The sequence below is a fragment of the Anguilla rostrata genome, chromosome 4 (assembly GCF_018555375.3).
Source record: "Anguilla rostrata isolate EN2019 chromosome 4, ASM1855537v3, whole genome shotgun sequence".
Classification (NCBI taxonomy): domain Eukaryota; kingdom Metazoa; phylum Chordata; class Actinopteri; order Anguilliformes; family Anguillidae; genus Anguilla; species Anguilla rostrata.
The window spans coordinates 47,479,590-47,500,666 of NC_057936.1; the positions used below are offsets into that span (position 1 = coordinate 47,479,590).

The following is a 21,077-nucleotide window of genomic DNA, read 5'->3' on the forward strand; positions in this document are numbered from 1 at the left end:
GGAGTGCAGCCGGCCTCCGCACCCCCACACCCCCATACCCCCACACCCCCACACCGCAGTGCACGTACACAGCACGGGAGGGGGCGAGGCAGGGGGATTACTGAAGAAAGTAAAAGGGCTGGGCTGCATTCAATACAAACTAGGCAGAGCGGGATGAATGTTTAAGGCCGATTTAAACTCGGGGAGGAAGTGAAGGATGGATAGGGTGCGGAGAGAGAAACAGATTGGGGGAGGAAGCGAGAGAGAGAGATAGAGATACGCAGGGAGGAGGGAGGAGATAGAGTGAGAAAATAAAAATAAAAACCTAAGATGGGGTAGTGAGAAACAGTGGAGGGGGAAATGATAGAGATCCTCATATTGCAAACATTTGCATAATTACACAGATCCGGTCTTCAGGGTGCAGCAGAGCACCAGATGTTTCAAAGTATTTTTTTTGTGCGTGCGCAGGGCACACTGAAGGGGTCTTCAGCTCACCCGTGTGTGTGGGGATGGGGGGGGGGGGTGGGCTCTGGAGTACCCGCCTCGTGTCGCTCTGGTGCCCCCCCTCCAGCCCAGGTCTCCAGCGCTGTTCCTGGAGAGAGAGATTGCGCAGCAGAGCATGCTAATGCCCAGGTCCCTGCGGCCCCTCTGCGCACAACTTCTGAGGCTCTTAATTGATGCGATTTCTCTTCCTTTTTTTAAAATGCATAGCAGGGGTTCTGCGGCGAGTGTGCTGCATTAATCTGAGCTTCCCTCGCCCGTCTTTAACGCGTGGGCGGGGCGGGGGAGAGAAAATTAATAGGATATTTGGCAGGCTCGTGTTTGTTTTTCATGATGTGACTGAGAAACCTTCACAAATAATTAGCCTGATAATGTTGATTGGCATTCTCTTTCTGAAGAGCTTGACATTACATTGCAGCCATTTAAGCTCATACTCACTTTACTTAGTATCCATTTATACGGCCGGATGTACACCGAAGCAATTCTGAACCTGCAACCTTTAGGTTACCAGCCCAGTTCCCTAACCTTCATACTACTCTGCCGCTGATTGATAGACCAGGAAAATCCTCCTGAGCCTTGCTTGTGTGGTGTCTCTCAGATGTGAAATGGGGTGTCATTTTGTCATGGCTGTTCCTGTTTTCTGATTGTGTTAGGTTAGGTAGGCTTTGCACAGCAAGAGGGTTTGTGTTATTTTTGTGTTGTATTTTGTTTGGGCTTTTCCTTTCTTTCTCTGACATAGAAGCATACCTCCTTGAAAGGACAGTTTTTTTTCTACGATTTAAGCATCTGCATGGCCATTTGTTTATAAAACAGAAGTGTACACTAAGCTCTCAAAGTGTAGCCAAATCCACTGAGGTGTATTCCTGCAGTAAAATTCTCCCTTATACGCTCACATTGTGCAGTGTCATATTAAGTACTGATTCAGTTGAAAGATATTTTTGGCACTAGAATTTCCTTCATTTCTTAAGTTAGGAGTCGGAGTAAAAATATCATTTCCTGTGGCTATATTACATTACATTTATTTAATAATATCATGGTCATTGGAGCAACTACGAAACACAGGTTTGATAAGGTGTCTTGATATTTTGATGTATATATCGTGTAAGTTTGGGATTTTAGACTAATTTGTGTTATTACTGTACTGAAGTTCACTTATTTGGTACGTTTTGGCATAAAAACCTAGGCAGCATAAGCCTGTACAGTATTTGCTATTCCAGTAACAGAGAGAGAGAGAAGAGTGTGAGAGAGAAGAAAGCGAGAGGACTGGAATGCAGCATTGATTTGAAATGCATCTTTTAAATTTAGCTTTGAGCCTTTCTCTATGACGGGAGAGAGAGTGGGGGAGTGAGCGTGTTTTATATTTGCAGCTGCGGGTGGACAGCGTTCGTGGTGTTTTTCTCTGATTGTGGGCCTGCAGGTGGGGGGGCTGTGGGTCTCTGTGATGGCGGGTGCTGGCTGTAGGGGAAAGCCCTGGATAAATGGTGCTTCAGTAAATTGCTCTTGCCTTCCTAGCTCAGAGGGCCGTCCTTGCCGTCCCCTGATTATCATAGATCCAGCCCCGCGCGCTCCGGCTGCGGAGGGGCTACAGCCTCATCGATCGGACCCGTCTCGCGCTGCGGCTCTAACCTTCGGCGTGCCTCAGATGCGGCGCTTCTTCAAAGGCCGCGCCGTCCCCGACGTCTCCAGGTGGTGCGGAGCTGACTCTGCCCTGTTTACGCCCGATGTCACGCTGCGGAGGGCTCCCTCGCTACGCCGTGCTGCGGATGGGTTCGCGTCCCGTTTGCTTCCATTATGTTCTGCAGGTGAAATGTATCAGAAGATACCCCCCCCCTCCTCCCCCAACCTCAGTTAAGTGCTTCCCATATTTGATCTGACACCTGACTTGACAGGGAACGGTGTGCAGGCAAATAGAACTGGTGATTGCTTTTGAAAATGTCTTCACTTCAGCGCTGAGACAAGTATGTTTGTCACTGCTGTTGCTAGTCTTCAGTGCAAAAAGCAGGGAATGTATGCAATAGACGGTTCTGTTTTCCTGTGTCGCGGCGTCTTGAGAATTCACGCTTATGAGCCAAGGGAACTGCATATTTTAGCTATGATAATTTTTCATGAGTCATACAGCATTATCTTTCATTTTTATTCATTTCAAATTTTGAGACGTGGTATTGTTGAGCTGGTGGGTGAAAGAGGAAGTGAAGAAGTGAGTGGGTGAATGATTGGGTGGGGGCTATATCTAAAGAGGTCGGCATACAGAATGATTGTTTTTTTATTTGATATGGATAGCACAATACAAATTCTAAACTACATACCGATTTTACTATTATCAAATGTGTTATACCAGGGTGATTCTATCGTGCTAATTTATAACACCCATGTGTAAATTAGCTTTTTGGAGAGCAAGAAAGGGAAGATGTTGAAACGAGTAAAGAAGTAAGGAAAAACATAATCTGTTGCTGGGTGACTTTGCAAGTGAGTGTCTGTCACATACTGTTGCAATTTTGAAGTGAGAATATTCAGAACAGACTGAATATCGTGTTATATCTGACTGTCTGTGTACTGGTTGTACCCATCATTGTAGCCATGGGTGTATTTCATTAGCCTGCTGGTTAACACCACAGCTCTGAACAGCAACAGGTACTCTAGTTTTACTGTTGACCATCAGTGCAAGCATGGGCATGATCCAGCTGAGCACAGTGCCCTCTGTCCTGAGAGACCCCTTGGTTCTCAAGGACGTGATGAATTGGCTCTCAGTAGACACTGAGATCCATTCCATCAGGTCAACTTTATTTGCTGTCCAGCTCATTGGCCGCTCCCACAAAGTAATCTTCTCACAACAGCCAGAGCAATGCAATGCAGCATCGTCTGTTGTCCTCACCACCTGATTCTGCTTCAATCAAGGTTTTGATTAATTGATAAGTAGAATCAGGTGCCTTAGTGCTGGGCTAAAACACAAGCCTGCACCCACATTGGCTCTTTTTTGATAAGATTTTACACCCCTGACCGATTCTGTGGTAACCTGGGGCATGTGGTGCCGGTCAGTGGCAGTTTGGGCTACGCAGCTTCAGCCACACGCTGTTAAATTAATGCTTCACACAACTTGGTCTACATACCAACTGTTTGTGTGGACACTGTTTGGGTTTCATGCTGGTGCTGGAGATACAGTACTGAGCCCCAAGACAGGAGAGCTTGCTTTTTGTTCTGGGCACACTGCACTTGTTTGTTTTCTGTGATGTTCAGGGGAAAGTTTTCGAATATATGCGTTTGTGAGTTCAACTTTTTTTTTTTTTTTGTACAAGACTTGGCCGGTGGGTAAGAACACAAGGTGAATCTTGCATATTCCTCTAACCACACTTGAACGACAGGGCAAGAGTATTCCACCATCTATGCACTAAACAGCCATTCTTAATTCCTGTGTGATTTACAATGTAATCCTGAGAAGCACATCACAAATTCCCCAGTTTCCATTCATCATTTTTTGATGAAGACAGTCTAAAACTGCCTGGGAGGTTGTTGTGGGCATATAAAATCCATATCCATTGCGTATCATATCCTGCATGTTGCACCAGTATTTTGGAACCACTGATACACTCTATATGTTTCTGTCTGGCTGAGATTCCTCAGCAGTTGTTCTTATTTGTTGTTTAAAGACCCAGTGCAATCAATTCGCATTGGTCCACCTCGTGAGATAGAACGAGGTGCACCAACAGCCTGGATCGCTGTGGTCAGTCTGCATCCACCTTTTAGGCCACAACTGGAATCCTGTCGGTCATAAGCTGAAAGATATGAATTAATTTTTCCCTCAATAACCCAAACCAGTCTCTGGCATGAACATGTCATTAATGTCCCATTAACACCTTCCCAGGCTGCCATATTCAGTCCTGTATTTCAGACCACTATTAATGGACCGTACTTGTAAAAATATGACATGCTGAACTAAACACATGACATACCGAGATGATGCCCCTTAATAAATACACAGTGACTCTTAATGAAAGCCAAGTTTTTGAAGGTCAAAATAAAGCTAAAGCAGTCATTTTTACACTTCCCTATGTAATTGTGGTGCCTGCAGATGAGAAGATTGGTGTTTTTTTTTTTTTTTTCATTCTTCCCTCTTTCATGTTAGAGAGCTCCTGAAATAGCATGAATAACCTTGCGTGCACATCTATAGAGGTCACTGATAACAATCACTGCCGTTTATACTATTTCAGGAATGGTATGCAGATTCCCCTTCAGCTAGCATTGCCCCATTTCATTACACACGCATGAATAATTCACAGTAAATTTCTGCCATCTTCAAAAATGATGTCTTGTATTTACATCATAGAAATCCCCTGCAATGCATTCACATGCACAGTAGATTCCGCACCTTTAACACTTAGTGCAACATGCAATATGCAGTAAGCACTGCATTATGTGCTAGGTCCACATGAAGTAAATAAATATTTTAGCTATTTTTCAATCTGAAAATCATGCCATAACAAGACTCATTAAAATGATAAATAAACATGTTTATTCAGCAACATAAATGTACACCCTGGTGTTATAATGGTAGTATTTTCCATGATAATACTCTTAGATATTATTTACCAGTGATGTCAGTGTATTGCATAAAAATAATGCACATAAACTATACAGTGTCTATTGCACGTAAATTAAAAAGTAAACTAAAACTAGATCAAATGGAATGGTAAATGGTTGCACAAAGATGACGTCTTTTTTTATTCCTCAGTTATCTGCCATACGGTGCAAATATTATTTCAGCATGTTTATTCTTGCTCAAATATTTGACACATTTCAAAGTGACAGCTTATGTACTTTTCAGAAGGAATTTCTGTGTACTTTTCAGAAATTCATAAGGAAGAAAACCTTGTGGGTTCAAGTGAGAGAAAGACCTCTCTGTGCTCTGTTTTGTACATGAAAGTAGAATTATTGTGGAAATGACTGTGAACTGACAGGGAAAGGGAACATGAACAGACAGGATTTATGATTCAGTGTGCTGTCGACAAACTGCTGACCTATGCTATTGGTGCTTCGCTGCCTGAGCTGAAATATTTTTTGCTCATGTGAACCAAACCCAAAGACTCCCCTTTGAACGTTCTTACAAATATTCCTGTTTCACTGGTAATTCAGTTCACCTTGTCAATTATGCGCTGCTTTGACTGTTGTTTATTTGATGGGATTTTATTATTTACTGAATGTTGTTTTCTGCCATACTTCCTGCCTCTTGGCAACAGCTATAAGAGGAAACCTAGTTCCGCCACAAATGCTATTGATCCGGCAATAACTGTCATATTCACTCATAGAATGCAGCATTGAGTTGAAATACATCATACATCATTGAAATTTAGTTTTATTTGCCAATGCTCAGACTTTCTATATATCTAGAGAGAGAGAGAGATATGGAGGTAGTAGAGTCTTTTAGTTATTCTTCATCTACTGTATCAAGGTCCATTCCATGGTCCCGAATACCCCAGAGTGCTTTGTCCTCGGAGACTGGCTTCTGTCATCCTCCGTCTCCCATCCGTCACATCCATCCAGCTGGAGCGTCTCTGAATGGAGAGCTTCGGCAGGGCTTTGATGTGTGCTGCGGCTCAGGGGCCACCCCGATGCTCGCTGTGTTTGGAGCACACACACGGGGTACCAGGATGTCAAAAGATTCCATCTGAGAGGAATGACGGAACTGAGTGACACAAGCAGTCTGTGGCAGAAAACGAGGAAACGCAAGACACGGCACTGAGGTCTTTATATAGCTCTCCAACACAGACATACGGTGCTATGTGTTGTGCTGAATACCAGCGCATTGAATTCATTAGCAATCGCGGAAAGCTAATGCTGTCTCCTGCCGTATGCGTGACATGTTTCCGCTGCCATGCATGGAGGCGTAAATCCCAGAGAGCTTTCCGAATGCCAGCTGTAGGAGTTTGTATTTTTAATTATGAGGGGTTATTAAATTCCCCACATTTGAGACAGCACTATATTTGCATCCCTTGGGCCTCGCATGGCTCGTGGAGACGCCCTGAGCCTGTCAATCACAGCTTGCCAGCGAGTGCCACCGGTGAAGTGTCAGCAGGACCGGGCAGGATGAGCACTTTTAATTACCCTGTCATTTGGTTGAGCCGCTGTGAAAACGTATTAGGTGTTCTGCTGCCCACAAAACCCACCAGAGTAAAACATTAAAATAATTAAAAATAAAAAAATGAAGTAGGCTGAAGGGACTCTCAATGACAGATGAACTGAAATGAGCTTGAGGGAAAATTAGAGAGCAGACCTTCACTGTTTCTCAGCTTTTTGCTGGGGAGGCATTAGCTCTCTTAATGCAGAGACCCTGCATTTGCCTTGGCAGGCAGGCTGTTGAGTTTTGTCAAGTTCTACAATAGACGTGGGGACAGCATATCTGCTGTTGAATAGCGGTTTTCCAACACTTTAAAAAAAAAAAAAGTTCTCTACCTGCTGGCAATCTGAATGGTATGTTGTGATGATTTATTTTCTATTTGTGTGTACTGAATCAACTTTTTTTTTTTTTTTTACAAATACAGAAACCAGAATGCAAGATCTTGCCAAGTCCCAATCTAAACACTCACTTCAATACTTTCTAAAAAAAAATGTGTTATTAATCAGCTTTAAAAATTCTAATCAATGTATAATTATCATGGTAAAGTGCCCAGTGTTAGCTAATTCAACTTCAACAAAGTTTGAGTGGACTCATATAAACTCTGTAAGAGTTCAACACAGAAAATTTGACTGTGATTCCTACTTGAAGTTTTTTTATTTATTATTTATTTTTAAATTATTTTCACTGGCATGATTAAGTAGTACTTTGTAACAAAAAAATAAAACAGCCCCTCAGTCTTTGGTCTAGCTTGTGTAATGTGCTTCTGCAGAACCAGCCTGGACACGACAGCACTGCAGTGGATAAGGTTTGGTGATTTAAATGGCAATCACCGAATGATGTTCTGTTCTAACCAATGCCTGACCGAGCCTCTGTTCTCCTGTGGTTACTCTGGTGTTTTGACTGGACACCAGCCAGTGTTAGCACACTGCACACCCTGTATCTGTCTGCTGAACACACACCTGAACACTAGGAGCCACAGCCTTTGCTCGGCAACAACTTTGATCCTGGTTAAAACTTCGCACCTCCTTACCTCTGTGCAGTGCAACAACTCGCTGTTCCAAAAGAAAACATTTGCAACTTGTTGTCTGAAAAAAAATCCATCATTTCCGAGAATGAATCTAGTCAGGGGAAATCAGGCCTGCTTCATTTACTCTCAGAGGTCCCATTTCATATCCCCGTTCTGCGTAAAACTGGTAATTATCCTAGCTGTTCTTTGCTCCACTCAGCCTAGTTAGCTGTGACGGCCATTATGGCAGATGAAATAATCGGGGCCCAATGCGTTGTCAGTGTGTGAAAGTTCGGCTGTAGAACTGCATTATTTTCCTCCCTCATATTTGTGGAGACGGAGCACCCTGTGCCTCAGGAACAGGCCAAGCCCTAATTGTCTGTGGCACCCATTCAAAGGCCTGCCAAGGCCAGCTCCAGGTTGCCACAGTCTCAAAGCCAAGTAGAGCCAGTCTTAAACATCAAAAGCTTTCACTGAGGTTGATACCACGTACATCCTGCATGCAAATCTCTTTTCCTCTCTGCCTTTGTCATTTAAATTCCCCTTTCATTGCTGCTGTGGAATATGAATCCATTATTTAACCTTTCAGAAATGAATGGTGCCGTAAAATTACAAGATGCACTGTAGTGAGCTCCCAGTTTGAAATTTTCATGACTTGAACTCTAAAGCAAACCAGCCCTCTGTGAATGAACAAATTAACTTTTTTTAAAAAACAACTTAACGCACAGTGCAGCTATTTACCTTTTTATGCGGCATATCACATTGCCGAATTGCCTATATGATCCCTCCTGGGGTTTCATCTGATGGCGTGTAGGTCCAGTGCAGTTTGGTCTAGCCTCATCACATGCAGCCAACGCAGTGTGTTTGAGTGCAACACCATACTGGCTGCATAGCATTTGCGATAATGCTGTGTGATAATGGTCTGTTGTATCTGTTCTTCTTGTACAGACAAGATTTATGTTGCAGAGAATTTGTCATGTATTGCCAATATGGAAAAATGGACAGATATCATCAGTTTATTGTCAGTTATTATCAGATTATTTAGTTCTGGTTTTGTTAATTTGACAGCTATATGTGCTGTGCATAGTCAGTTGTCAATGCTACTGTAGGTGTGAAGGAACATTTATTATTTATTATCAAGATATTGATTTTTATTTAGCCTGTTTTCATATTTCATACTTGGTCTGGTAGGTTTACACCACTGCAGTGTGCTCTCACGGATGGGAGGTTTCCATTCAACTGCTCAGATCTAGGTACCCTTATTTACATAATTTGTAACTTGCAGTTAGTCTGTATGTAATTCTTAAATTTAGAATTAACTCTCAATTAGAATTAGAAATCACAAAGCTGAAATCTTGAAGTTGTTGCGTAATCATTGTCTCTTCACACACAGGATGTTCACATACTACTTGCAGCTTGCAGACGGTCTATGGAGGCATAGCTCATGTGTTGAATGTGCATAATTCTCAAGTGTAATGTTGTGTTCAATGTTTTAAGAAACCAAGATGCCAGAAAACTATGGTTAATTCATGGTAAATGATTACATAAGCACTGTAGTGGCGCACATATGCTATGTACCACCTTGGGAACTTGTGTGGAAACAGACTTACTGTATTTTGCCTGTTTGTAGTATTTATATTTCTCCTGCAGAAATGTTTGTGCAGGTATTGCACTTCTCTAATGTGACAGTATTGTGCAAACAGCTGCTCTTCAGTGGAGAGCTGGAGTACAAAGGATCCCTGGAAGCACTGTTTCATTAGCATGTGTATGATGTCTGTTGTCACCCAGTGAACAAGTGCAGAGGCATTAAAGCATCATTCACCCCTGCATGGGGAGGTGCAGTGCAGTGGAGTCAGAAGGACAGATTACACTGGCATAAATAACCAGGATACTCCAGCATGGGGCTGCTGAGCCTTATGTTTACAATATGAGAACCCCCAAAAACTGCAATGACAACACTGAATCATTTTCTGAGGTCGGCTTCTTCTCTTATTCATCACAGAGGCTTCGCTTGTGCTGTGGCCCTCTCTTGAGCTCACGTAATGGGCAAAAAGTCTCTGTGGATTTGAAGAATTGTGCTGTTGGTTTTCCAACAAGTGTCCATGTCATTTAAAAAAATGAATTCAGATGACGTCCAGGGTGCGTTCTGGCTTGGCCAGTAGAGACTGAAAGCCAGGGAGACTGTAACCCGTTTCCCCGCCATTCCCTCGAAGAGGCATCAGAACGTGCAACACGTTTTCACGATGTCATACCGTCCCCGCAGTGGGGCTCTTCTATTACATAAATGTCCTGAGCAAACGTTAGAGTTGCTTTGTCAAAACTGTGGAAGAAAGGCGTTTATTTTTTTGATGGATTTGAGATGCAGCGAGATGTCGGAGAGCTGGAACAACGTCACGGCCGGCTGCTTTCGTGCCTGTTCTTCACGCCCTTTTTCCCCCCTAAACATTCCCATTTGAACTTTATTACGGAGTTCTTGGGTGCAGGCCGGCTTATCGAGTGGGGCCGCCTTCAAAAGAGGAATGGAAATGGCCGGCTCCCCGCGGAGCGTGGCCAGAGCGCGCGAGATGGAGCTCCCCCTCCAGAGATGAAAGATAGCTTCAGCTCTCTGCCTCCTCATGGAACATTGCTCCACATGGACCGCACAGCCGGGGAATATAAAGTAAAAACGGCTTCTAGAAATAGTGTGGGGGAAAAAAAAAACCTCATATAAGAAAAATAAATGTTCAGAAATGGGAAATTTTCAGTATTAGTCACTCGCTATGCAAATAGTCACCTGTATGAATAAAATAGAATACAAATCTGTGCTTTAAGAACATATTGTACCAATATCAAAGAACAAAGAAATGAATTGCAAGCCAATAGACATTTAAAATGTTGGTGTCTTTATATTTACTAGCATTGTGCCACTGGGCACCTCACAGATGTGTATTTATGTGTTATGTGAAGTGTTCCAGAAATACATAATGATTAGCCATGGGTCTTGGCTGAAAGAGAACTGAGAGCACAGCAGTAATAGCAGATTTTTGATTAATTTATTTTATAACTGACATTTTAACATGTGCCCTAAAAGCGTTGTTACCGTAATTGGAGGCTGAAATGTTGCTTTTGACACTGTGGCATGGAAATTGAAGGCTTTTTTAGGAAAGAGCCAGGATAAAATTGTTGTGTAAATCTAGCAAAATATATTCACAGTGGATCAAGCTGGGAAAATTTGAAATATAAGAAAACATAAGTGAGAAAATGTTTTTTCTTTTCCTTTAGCCTGAAAATAGACATGATTCTGTAGAAGGGAGAATGAGGTCTAGATTTGTTCACCTAAATGCATACATAATTGTGGAAGTTAGGAGGGAATTTGTCATTTTGACTTTGAAAATGTACAGGGTTCTGGGTAACAGTGAAGGTTAACAGTGTGTAACTGGCTGACTTAAAAAAAAAAAAAAAAAATTTAAAACCTATTTGACTTTTTATCCTGAAAACGAGTAGCTCTGGGCCGACAACATCTTGGTGCTTCATCAAAAACCAAACCTGATTTTTTGCTTTTGTTACCAGGAGCCAGTTTTGCGATAAAAGAACAGAACGTCAGTCTGGAATGTTCTGCCTGCTCATCCAGCTTTGGCCTCACTGTGGGTTCCACTCTGCCTGCTCTGTGCTCTGGGGGGATGACTGCTCATCTGTGATTGGTTGAGGGCCCCGTGATCCAGGTGAAGGTGACCCAATGGGCTGAGAAGAGGGTGGAGTGGTGGCTCCGGGCGGCTCTTTGATGGAATTTCAAAGGACTTGTCTCTGCTGGGCTTGTCTTCCGCAGCTCCCCTAGTGTTACTGTCCAATTATAAATTTGACCCTCTGTTACCTCAGGTTTCTTTTTATGGATTGTATTCATTGTAATTACGTCAGGGAAACTTCATTCAGTGCAGCAACCCTGCAGAAATGTTCTTGGAATTTTACAGTTATCAAGGAAATATGGTCAAGAGTCAGCTTGCCAAGTTTTTCCCCACATCACAGGCCCTGGCCTAAAATTTAATCACACAGTTAGTTGGCTGATCACCTTGTCAAAAATGTGCCATGTTGCCTTGGATTACAGATCAGCTGTACAGTTAATATTGCATTGTTATACAGCCACCACCTCCCATCTTATCCTTTATTAAAGTAGCAGATCGCATGCAATGATATTCAATTTTTGAAAAAATGGTTAAGGAGAAATTATATTTCCAAACAATTAATGAGCTGGAAAGAAACATTGACTTATGGTGTTTCGATAAACTCTACCTATGTGTTGCTGAGGGAGTCTTGGCCTTTACTTTTGTCCTCTCCCACAGCTGTGTCACATAGGTGGCATATTTGCCCAGGGGACAGAGCCTGAGCTGTGGCCGCCCGGCCTGTTTTGTACTGCCGCACAAATAAGGAATTAGCATTTATTTGTTTACGCCCATTGAAGTTTAGCTGCTGAGGGGGCACTTCATTAGCTATGAGTGCACTGCACTAGGCAAGAGTAGCCCGAGGCCTCCATTAACAGCATGGAATGATCTGAGGAGATTCAGAGCTGCCCAAAACGCACTGATTTCTATGGTGCATTGTACCATTCTTTAGCACTGTGCATGCTGTCTGAATGAGCCCCCCCCCGCCCCCCCCATCCCTCAGGGTTCCCCCCCTGGGCCCCCCCCAGAGGCACCATGGAACCATGTTCCCTCCACACGCACAGGATGAGGCCACTGTGCCACAGCCCATGGCAGTGCCACCACCTTCCTCTCATCTATAATTAGTGGTGTCCCTGAGATGCTCCCTCACTAATTTACCTTCCTGTCCCTCTTTTGTTGGTTCCGTCCTGCCATGACACCCCTCCTTCTCAGGAGAGACCTTTCGTTTTGGTTCTAGTTGTCTGAGTAACAGGAAGTGTAGTTCGTTGGTAATGTCTTAAGTTGCATTTGGATATAACTAGGCTAATACATGTACACATACATATTCATATTAATATTCAAATATTTAAAAGTACATTTAAAAGTCACAATGAAAACCTGAGGGGGTAATTTCCCTCTTTTGAAGGTGTTTCTGTACTGGAGTGTGGAAATGCAAGGTTGAGTTTCCTGCCTGTGAAACAGCTGTGTGAAGACGTGTGTGTGTACAAGCTGTTCTGGATGAGCAGTGTGCAAGGACATCTTCTCCTGTACTGCTATATGCCCAGAGGCAACCTCCAACTGCCCCAGCTGCCCCAGCTGCCCCTTCTGCCCCTCCCTTTGGAATGGCCTGAGGCTCCTGGCTCATTGGCCCTCCTTCGCCTGGACGGCAGCTACGATGTTCATGTTTTCCCTCCTGTGGACAGACAGCGATTCTGTGAAGCACCGATAATAAGCATCCATGTGAAATAAGACCGGTGGAGCAGCGGTACGGCAGAGACCCTGCTGTGCTACCAGCTCTGATCAGCAGCTTTGCTCTCAAAGAACAGGAAGGTGCTCCAGGGTCTTCACAACGCCCGCGTGCTCTCTTAAAAGCAGTTATTTTCAGAGGCCCGCCTCCTCTTCTCTCTTTATTTTGGAAGCGGCATTATAACGGGTCCGGGACCCGTGATGTAGTTAATCAGAGTGATGCAAAGCAGGACAGAAGCAGGTGCAGTGGTGTGTGCGTGAACACCGCTCTGCCCGTGAGCAACACAGCCAGCCTCAGGTCTGTGTATTAGGCTGCAGCTGCAGGGCCAGCAGTCACAGGCAGTGGAAACAGTTCCCCTGCAGTCAGGCCAATGACAGGCTGCTTCTTCTTCACGGTGACCTACGGTGTTTACTCAGTGTGATGAAATGGGCTAAAGGGATATGGAATCGACCAATAGTGCCTGTAGTATCTGAGGAGATGCTTGAGTGATCTAATCCGCAACAGCCATGTCTATAACTTTTGTGAGCGCACACCTTCTTGTGTGTGTGCGTTTTTTTTTTTTTTTTTGTTGGAATATTTGGTTGTTTTTGAAGTTTTGCTAATTTTGTCATGACATGATTAATGTGAACAGAATGTCACTTTTCATCATGTTTTAGTAATGGAGGCAGTTCAGCCAGGCTGAGGTGCATAGCATTTGAACAGAATTAAAGAGATCAGCCAGGTGTGATGCCTGCCTCCTGGGAACGCAAGGAGACAGCAAGTGTGATGTCCCACAGGATGGAGATCGCCACATGTGGTATGCACTGCAGCAGATCAGGCATCCAGACTCCCTCAGTGTGTACTGTATCCACATAAGGGGAAGATCAGCCACAGTGCATACTATACCCACAGAAGAGGAAGGAGATCAGCCACAGTGTGTACTGCACTCACAGACAAAGGAGATCAGCCATAGTGTGTACTGTGCCCACAGAAGAAGGAGATCAGCCACAGTGTGTGTGCACGCACAGAAGAAGGAGATCAGCCACAGTGTGTACTGCACCCACAGAAGAAGGAGGTCTGCCTCTGTGTGTACTGCAACCACAGAATAAGGAGATCAGCCACAGTGCACTGTTCCACAGAAGAGGACTGGAGAGAATGGAATTTACCAGCCTCAGGAAGTCCTCTTAAACCCAGGGATGGAACAGGGAGAAGCTCAAACACAAACCTTCAGTAAAACTTCTTCCACAATTTAATAAGTAGCCGACTAAATTTTCATAGGCTGAATTATTCTCAGCTGTTCACAACGTATTACAGTATATAATTCCTGGTTCTGTCTAAATGTTGCATGGCTTTGACCAAACCTCTAAACATTTTCCAACCAAGTAAAATCAGATCTGGAATCAAGAAAATGGGTTTTAGGAACCTGACTGTGTGCTGTACACTGTCTTTCTGTGTTTGTGCATGAAGGACGTTAATAGAGATCGGACTGATTGTGGCAGTCGACCACCACATCCAGATTTTGTCTGACTAATTTATTTAGACTTTGGAGAGCTATTTAAGTGCACTGCTTCAGACAGACAGTCTAAAAACATTTTCTGCCCCACCCACATCCCCCCAAACCATAATTCCTTGCAGGCGTCTGTACTCAAGATGATTGCTATTTCCGTCTTTTCCAAACGAAGGGCTGCAAAACACAATGTAGCAGCCTCAAGATGCACTGTTTATTTGTGCCCACATGAAGCTGATTGAGGATGATAGCATTTGAGCCCTTTTGAGAATTACTCGGGGTTCACAGTTTCATCAGTAAGTAATGTCTTTAATAACAGCCACCCCCTCTGGGCCCAGACATCAGTCTTCAATTTGTTCACTTCCAGTGCACCCCACTTTCTGCTTGCCTGCTCCCATTTGTTTGTAAAAACTAACATTTACATAAGCTTTTGCATAAATGTGTCATTTATTTTAGCATTTAAAAAAATATTTTGGTACTTAGTGGATTCCATTTTCCAGGGTGACTTAAATACTGCAAATTCCACTCCCGGTTTATAATTTCAGACATAATTTTTGTAGCGTGAGGAGTTCCGGAACACACACAATACCTGTTTATACTGTACCTCTTCTGTACAATGCTAGTCTCATTAACTGTCCTTTTCTAGATATTATGTTGATGAGTCAGATTTCTACGCTTTCTGGTCTATGTGGAATCCATTGCTGACTTTCCCATAAAAATAAAAATCATTCATTTGCTGCCATTAAGATGGTGAAATTTGTGCCCAAAGTTGTAATGCTGTCATGTTCGCATGTGTTGTGTAAAAAGAGTTCAACCTCTTGAAAAATGTTAAGAGGGCTTAATTATTTTTATATTTCCTCAGAAAACACTCTGAAATATTTGGTGGTTAAACGACTTATTTGATCTTCCATAAAGCACAGACGCAATTTGAATTATTTGAATTCATTACAAGATTCAGAATGTCAATTATGTTAATAGTTCCGTTTTTGCCGCAGGAAGTGCAAACTTGGCAGGACCACAGAGCTCTTTTCACTCGTAATGCATATTTTATTTAAATCCTGTTCAGATGTGCATATAGTTAGTGAGGAGAGAGTGATGCCATCGCCTGCCTTGTGTGTATTTTACCACACTTCTCAGACCGCACAAAAACTGTGATGGAGAGTAATTCCGAGAAGCGAGAGGGGAAAAACACACAGCTGGTCTCGTGCAGCCAGAAGGGTGAATTCCGTGCATGTGAAGCCTGCTTATTCTTTATATTAGACCTCCGGATCCTCTGCCTCAGTGGTTTAGGTTCCACTCCATTTTAAGGTTTTTGGAGGACTTTTTCCTCTCTTCTCCTGACGAAACGAAAAATGGGTCTGGCGAGAGGTATTGCCTGGAAATGCAAATGACAGCTAAAGCAGTGACCATCTGCTACTGAGCTGAATTGTTCTTACACCAGCTGCTTTACTTTAGAGTGTGGACATTTATAATTTGCACTCAGTTTCACCAGCAAAATCACAGTGACACACCAGGCAAACACAGATGTCTGTAGGCTGGTAGAATGTAGGCGGTGTGTATTATCCACCGGTAAAGAAATTGCATTAAAACCCTAAACCAACATAGTCACTTATTAGGGTGCTGGGCCAGTGCCGAGTTTGAGGCAGTCAGCTGGACTGAGTACAGGCAGCTTACAGTCAGTTCATCTGCAGCAGCTTTCCTGGTTTTCCCGTGTACTTCAAATTAATGCAGAGACATTTTGATCACGGAGCTTGCGCTTCTGTTCGCTGATGCCCTTCGCTGATGGTGAGTTCCACATTGGCATCGCTTTAGATGCTGTCGCTCACTAACGCCAACAAACAAGCTGTCTTGTTTGCAAAATCTGGCACTGAACAAGCCCAGCATTCATCTCTCTTTCAAAGTCACCAAGGTCTCTTGTTGCCATGCTAGCCTCAATTACAGTAAACCAGGCCTGTCCACCATTTTTGTATGTGTGATTCCATGGTCTGAAGACTCATCTCTTCAGACTATACCTGAACTAACTGCCACCACTCTGCGAATCATTTCACTTAAATTCGCCTCTTTCATGCCACTCATGTTACATGTACCTCCATTCCAGCACTTATTGTAATTTAAATTGTAATTTGTATTTTTGTCCTAATATTGTACTGTAGCTTGTACTTCCTCCTAGTTTGACTTGGCATAAGTTAGGTCAGAATAATGTTCACTGCGTGAACTGATCAGTGTTCTTGGCTATGAATAACTGTACAAAATGGGTATTATACTTTATCGAACCGTGTTTTGTAGTTCCAATGACCTTGATATGCACTTTTGTGCGTAGCTTTGGATAAAAGCATCTGCCAAATAAATGTAATGTAATGATGGGACATTTTTCGTTAATTAAGGGTGAGCCATGTCTGTGGTGTCTGGTGGCCTTTGCATATACTTCCAGTCCCTCATTTACCCACGTTTTGTGTTCAGTAACTACACATGTGCAATGTTATTGTAACGTTTAAATATGAACCTATACAGCTGATATACTGTGCATCTCCTATCAGACAGTTACTGAATTCATAAATGAGGCTGAAAATGTGACTCTCTTGCAGGCGTGCACACTTGTTCAGTATCCTATGCTAATTTTCATGTTTTCGCACATAATCCACAATATACGGTCTTAATGTAAGGTTTGCTACTGAATCAACATAAATATCTTATTCTAAAAGGTTATGCATAGTCTTTATTTGATGTGCTTAGTTCTTTAGGTGCTGCTTTATTCACAGTTATACAGGCAAGAAGAATACCTTTTCACTTCAAATATTTTCTGTAGCTATTCTTAGCCATTCCTGAAACCTAAATAGCCTGGAGCTGAAATTAAAAACACAGAAACACTCTGACTGAGGACAGATTATTGTGGAGAACACAATAAATCCAGTCAATACTCTCTCTCTCTCTCTCACACACACACACACGCTCTGTAATTCCCATATGAGATAAGGAAGCAGGGGATAAGTAGCATACATGCTGACAGTTAGACAGGTGATGTTTTTGAATTAATTTCTCTGTGGTTCACGAACCTTGTTTTCACTATCTGATTAGTGTAAAATTGCATTTTTCAGCTCAGTTGCTCTGTTGCTTCCATTTTTAGAGCTACATTCAGTCCATGTAGCATCCCTGAAATTCTTACATAGCTATTGCTACTTGGCACAAGGATCACAACCTACAATTAATCTAGGAAGCTACAATTAATCTACAAGAAATTCTGCTGAAAAGAAAGTAATTAAAGGTATATTATGAAGGATTTTGCGGCCCTCACACCTCCTTTGACGGTGCTACAAGAAAAATGTCAAGCGAAGAGGTGCATTAGTCAGAGATATTGAAAATAGTATTTTTAGCAACATGAATGATTCCATATAGATTGTAACCGTAATTAGGCAGCGTTGTAACAATCTTTACACTGAGTACACCCCTTGGCACGTGGGAACATCTTACGGTAGCTACTCCGTTTTTCCTTATTTGGTATTTAGCTATTCTAGGCCCAGTTTCATTAGCTGGATAACTGTACTGAGTAAAACTTGAACACTCCCAAATCTGGAACATGGACTGAATAAGAGCTGTTCTCAGGGTCTTACTCCACGCAGTTATCTACCTAACTCTAATACTGCTTCCTGAAATATCCTCCTGGACATTGAGTGAGAATTGGGATGTAGACACGGAATCGGGTGTGGAATAAGTAACATTAGCAGGCCATAGGTCTGTCATAGCTAACTAATATACTTGTAAAGTGTATGACTTTTTAAATAAAGTTATTCGTAGCCTTTTCAAAGTTGTTTGCAGCATCGTTAGTGAAGTTGGCTGCACGTAACGTTAACTAGAAAGCATACATGCTGTATCGAATTAATTTCCCCTGATTGAAATAAATGTAGATTAATTACCGACTCCAAACTAGCTAATTTGCTACTTTAAACAATAACAGCAGTTCCCTTAGAGAAGAAGACAGATTGATAGAAGAACAGAATTCAATACGAAAGCTACCCAACCTCGGCACCTAGCTGCATAAGGTAACTAGCTATAAGTAACATTACCTACAGGTCTAAAAGAAAACAGGTCAACTGTGTGCGGCTTTTAATCCCCTTGGCAAACTTCAGCTGATGCCACCAAAGAAAAGTTTGACTCTAGTTTTTGAATGAGCCCCGTCGGTTTGTCTTTTTGCTTTGCTGTATCCAGGCTTCTTAGCATCTGTCATTGCAGCAAGCTAGCAACAAACACTTTGTTGGAACGTAATCCCAAACCACAGGTTCTGTAGCCACGCCCACCTCTCCCCACAAAGAAAAGTGCGCCATGCCCCAGAAACGTTTCAAATACATTTTAGAATAACAAATACCTAGGTAAAAGGTTCACAAATTCAGCAAAACTGAGTAAAGACATTTTTACGTCCTTGAAGTGTTTACTTTGCATGAATGCTGCCTTTCATATTGTATACTTCTGAAGATATTAGGTGGAGAAAAAAAGACTTAAAGGAAACAAGATAAAAATGGAGAAAAATAGTTCACCGTCTACAGTGTTTTGCAAACATGGGATATGACCTGACTACAATATCACACCTGCTAGGCTACTATCACTACTTATTTTTGCTCCTTGTTGTATCATCATTGCCATTTACCCATCCATGTAGCTAGCATCACCCATAGTTACTTTGCTAACAATCTGCACAGCTCAGTTGGTTATATCTAATTATATCTAATTAACTTAGAGTTTAGCATATCAGCTGGCTATCTTCATTTTATGGTTACACTGTAGTAAATGAAGAGAAAGTCGATAATGGTGCTGAGTAGGTGTTGTGAGCCATTACAGGATCTGGTTGTTCATTATATCAAAAGGATAAATGGTTCTTATTCCCAATCATTACTGTTTTTATTTCTATCTGTATAAATGTCAAAGAAACAAACCAAAGTCCTAAATGCCTAAAATATAGTTTTTATTGTAAAGGCAGCAGTGTAGCATAATGCGCTGCGAACAGGGCTTGTAACAGAGGTTGGAGGTTTGATTCCCTGGTGGGGCGTTATCATTGTAACCTTGAAGAAGGTACTTAACTGAAATTGCTTCATTAAAATGTCCGGCTGTATAAGTGGATTGCATGTTAGAGTAGACTTTAAGCTTTGTAAGTTGCTCTGGATAAGAGTGTCTGCTATACTCCTGAAATGTAATAATGTAATGTAAATCAATGTAAAAAAATGTGCATGGCCTATCTTCTTTTCACTCTGGTTCCACCATATGGATACAGTTTCCATCCCGGTATATGCGCTCACTTCATCTTCTCGACGTACCTGTATGAGTGTATGGTACTGTGGGTCCAAATATCATTAGTTTGGTTGATTATTTTGTTGAATGGAAAGTGACACAGTGAATAAAGTGGGAATACTCCGTTGAACTTCCTGTGACACCAGGATGCCAAGCGTTATTTCTGAAGGGGTACTGTCATGCAGCATAAGCAAAACATACTGTAGGTCTGCAGCCTTAAGCACAGTTGATATTATGCTTGTGGTTGTACAGTTAATTGTCCTGTCAGACCAACACATAGGGGCACCACCAGGGATTTGGGGCCCCATCAAAAAATCTCACATTGCATCCCACCAACCCAGAAAATGTAATATTTTTGGGGGTCTCTGTCAGTCAGTGTCCATAGAATCATTCTAACTCCCCCAACCCTCCCCTCTTGCAGTATCCATGCCAACACAATCTGCCATTCATCCTCAGCTTCCCAGCCTATGTTTATTAGCAGAATTCAGAACAAAATTAGACTAAATCAACACATGTTGGTTGCTAATTGGATTCAAATCCCTTCCAACTTCTGTGAGGGTTGAAAGGTGATTGAAACCCCAAAAAAACCAATCGGAATCCTGCCTGGTACAGACTCAGCATATGCTTCACATGGAACTTTGTTTCTGATAAAATATAACCAATCATGCCACTTACCTGAGAATATGTGACATTCAGCCACACACAATGATCACTTAGATGGAATAAAAGTGATAAATCGCCCACAAGTTTGGTCAAGCTTCACTGTGGGTTTTTGGATCCACTCCAACCACCCCCCCCCCCACCCACCCCAAATTTGAGAAAATAAGCAGGGAAAAAATTAATAGATAATTGTTTATGTCTAGACAATGTGGTAGCATTTTCATTTAATTTGCCCCATCTCTATTCCATACGATTGGCACTGCCATCAAAGACTTTTTTCCTTCTATACATGTATTTTTTTTGTGTTCGTCCACAGGGTTCTTAGGACGCAGTCTTTGGAATGGTACTACAATAACGTTAAAAGCCGGTTCAAGAGGTTTGGGAGTGCCAAGGTATTGAAGACGCTCTACAGGAAGCACATCGCAGAGCGCGGAGCTCTCTCAGAACTCACAGGTACTGCAGTTTCCTCTCTCAGAACTCACAGGTACTGCAGTTTCCTCTCTCAGAACTCACAGGTACTGCAGTTTCCTCTCTCAGAACTCACAGGTACTGCAGTTTCCTCTCTCAGAACTCACAGGTACTGCAGTTTCCTCTCTCAGAACTCACAGGTACTGCAGTTTCCTCTCTCAGAACTCACAGGTACTGCAGTTTCCTCTCACCTTGATTTCTTTGTATTTTTTTGTTGTTTTTGTTTCAGA

At 42.5% G+C, this 21,077-nt stretch overlaps 1 protein-coding gene across 3 annotated transcripts in view; it reads left to right on the top strand.

Moving 5' to 3' along the window:
* myripb (myosin VIIA and Rab interacting protein b) overlaps nucleotides 1-21,077 on the top strand; it is a 116,570-nt gene that overhangs the window by 65,382 nt on the left and 30,111 nt on the right. For all 3 annotated transcript variants that reach the window (XM_064332829.1, XM_064332828.1, XM_064332830.1), the window contains exon 4: nucleotides 20,696-20,832. In XM_064332829.1, coding sequence (XP_064188899.1) covers nucleotides 20,696-20,832 — 137 coding nt within the window. The remainder of the gene's footprint in view (nucleotides 1-20,695; nucleotides 20,833-21,077) is intronic.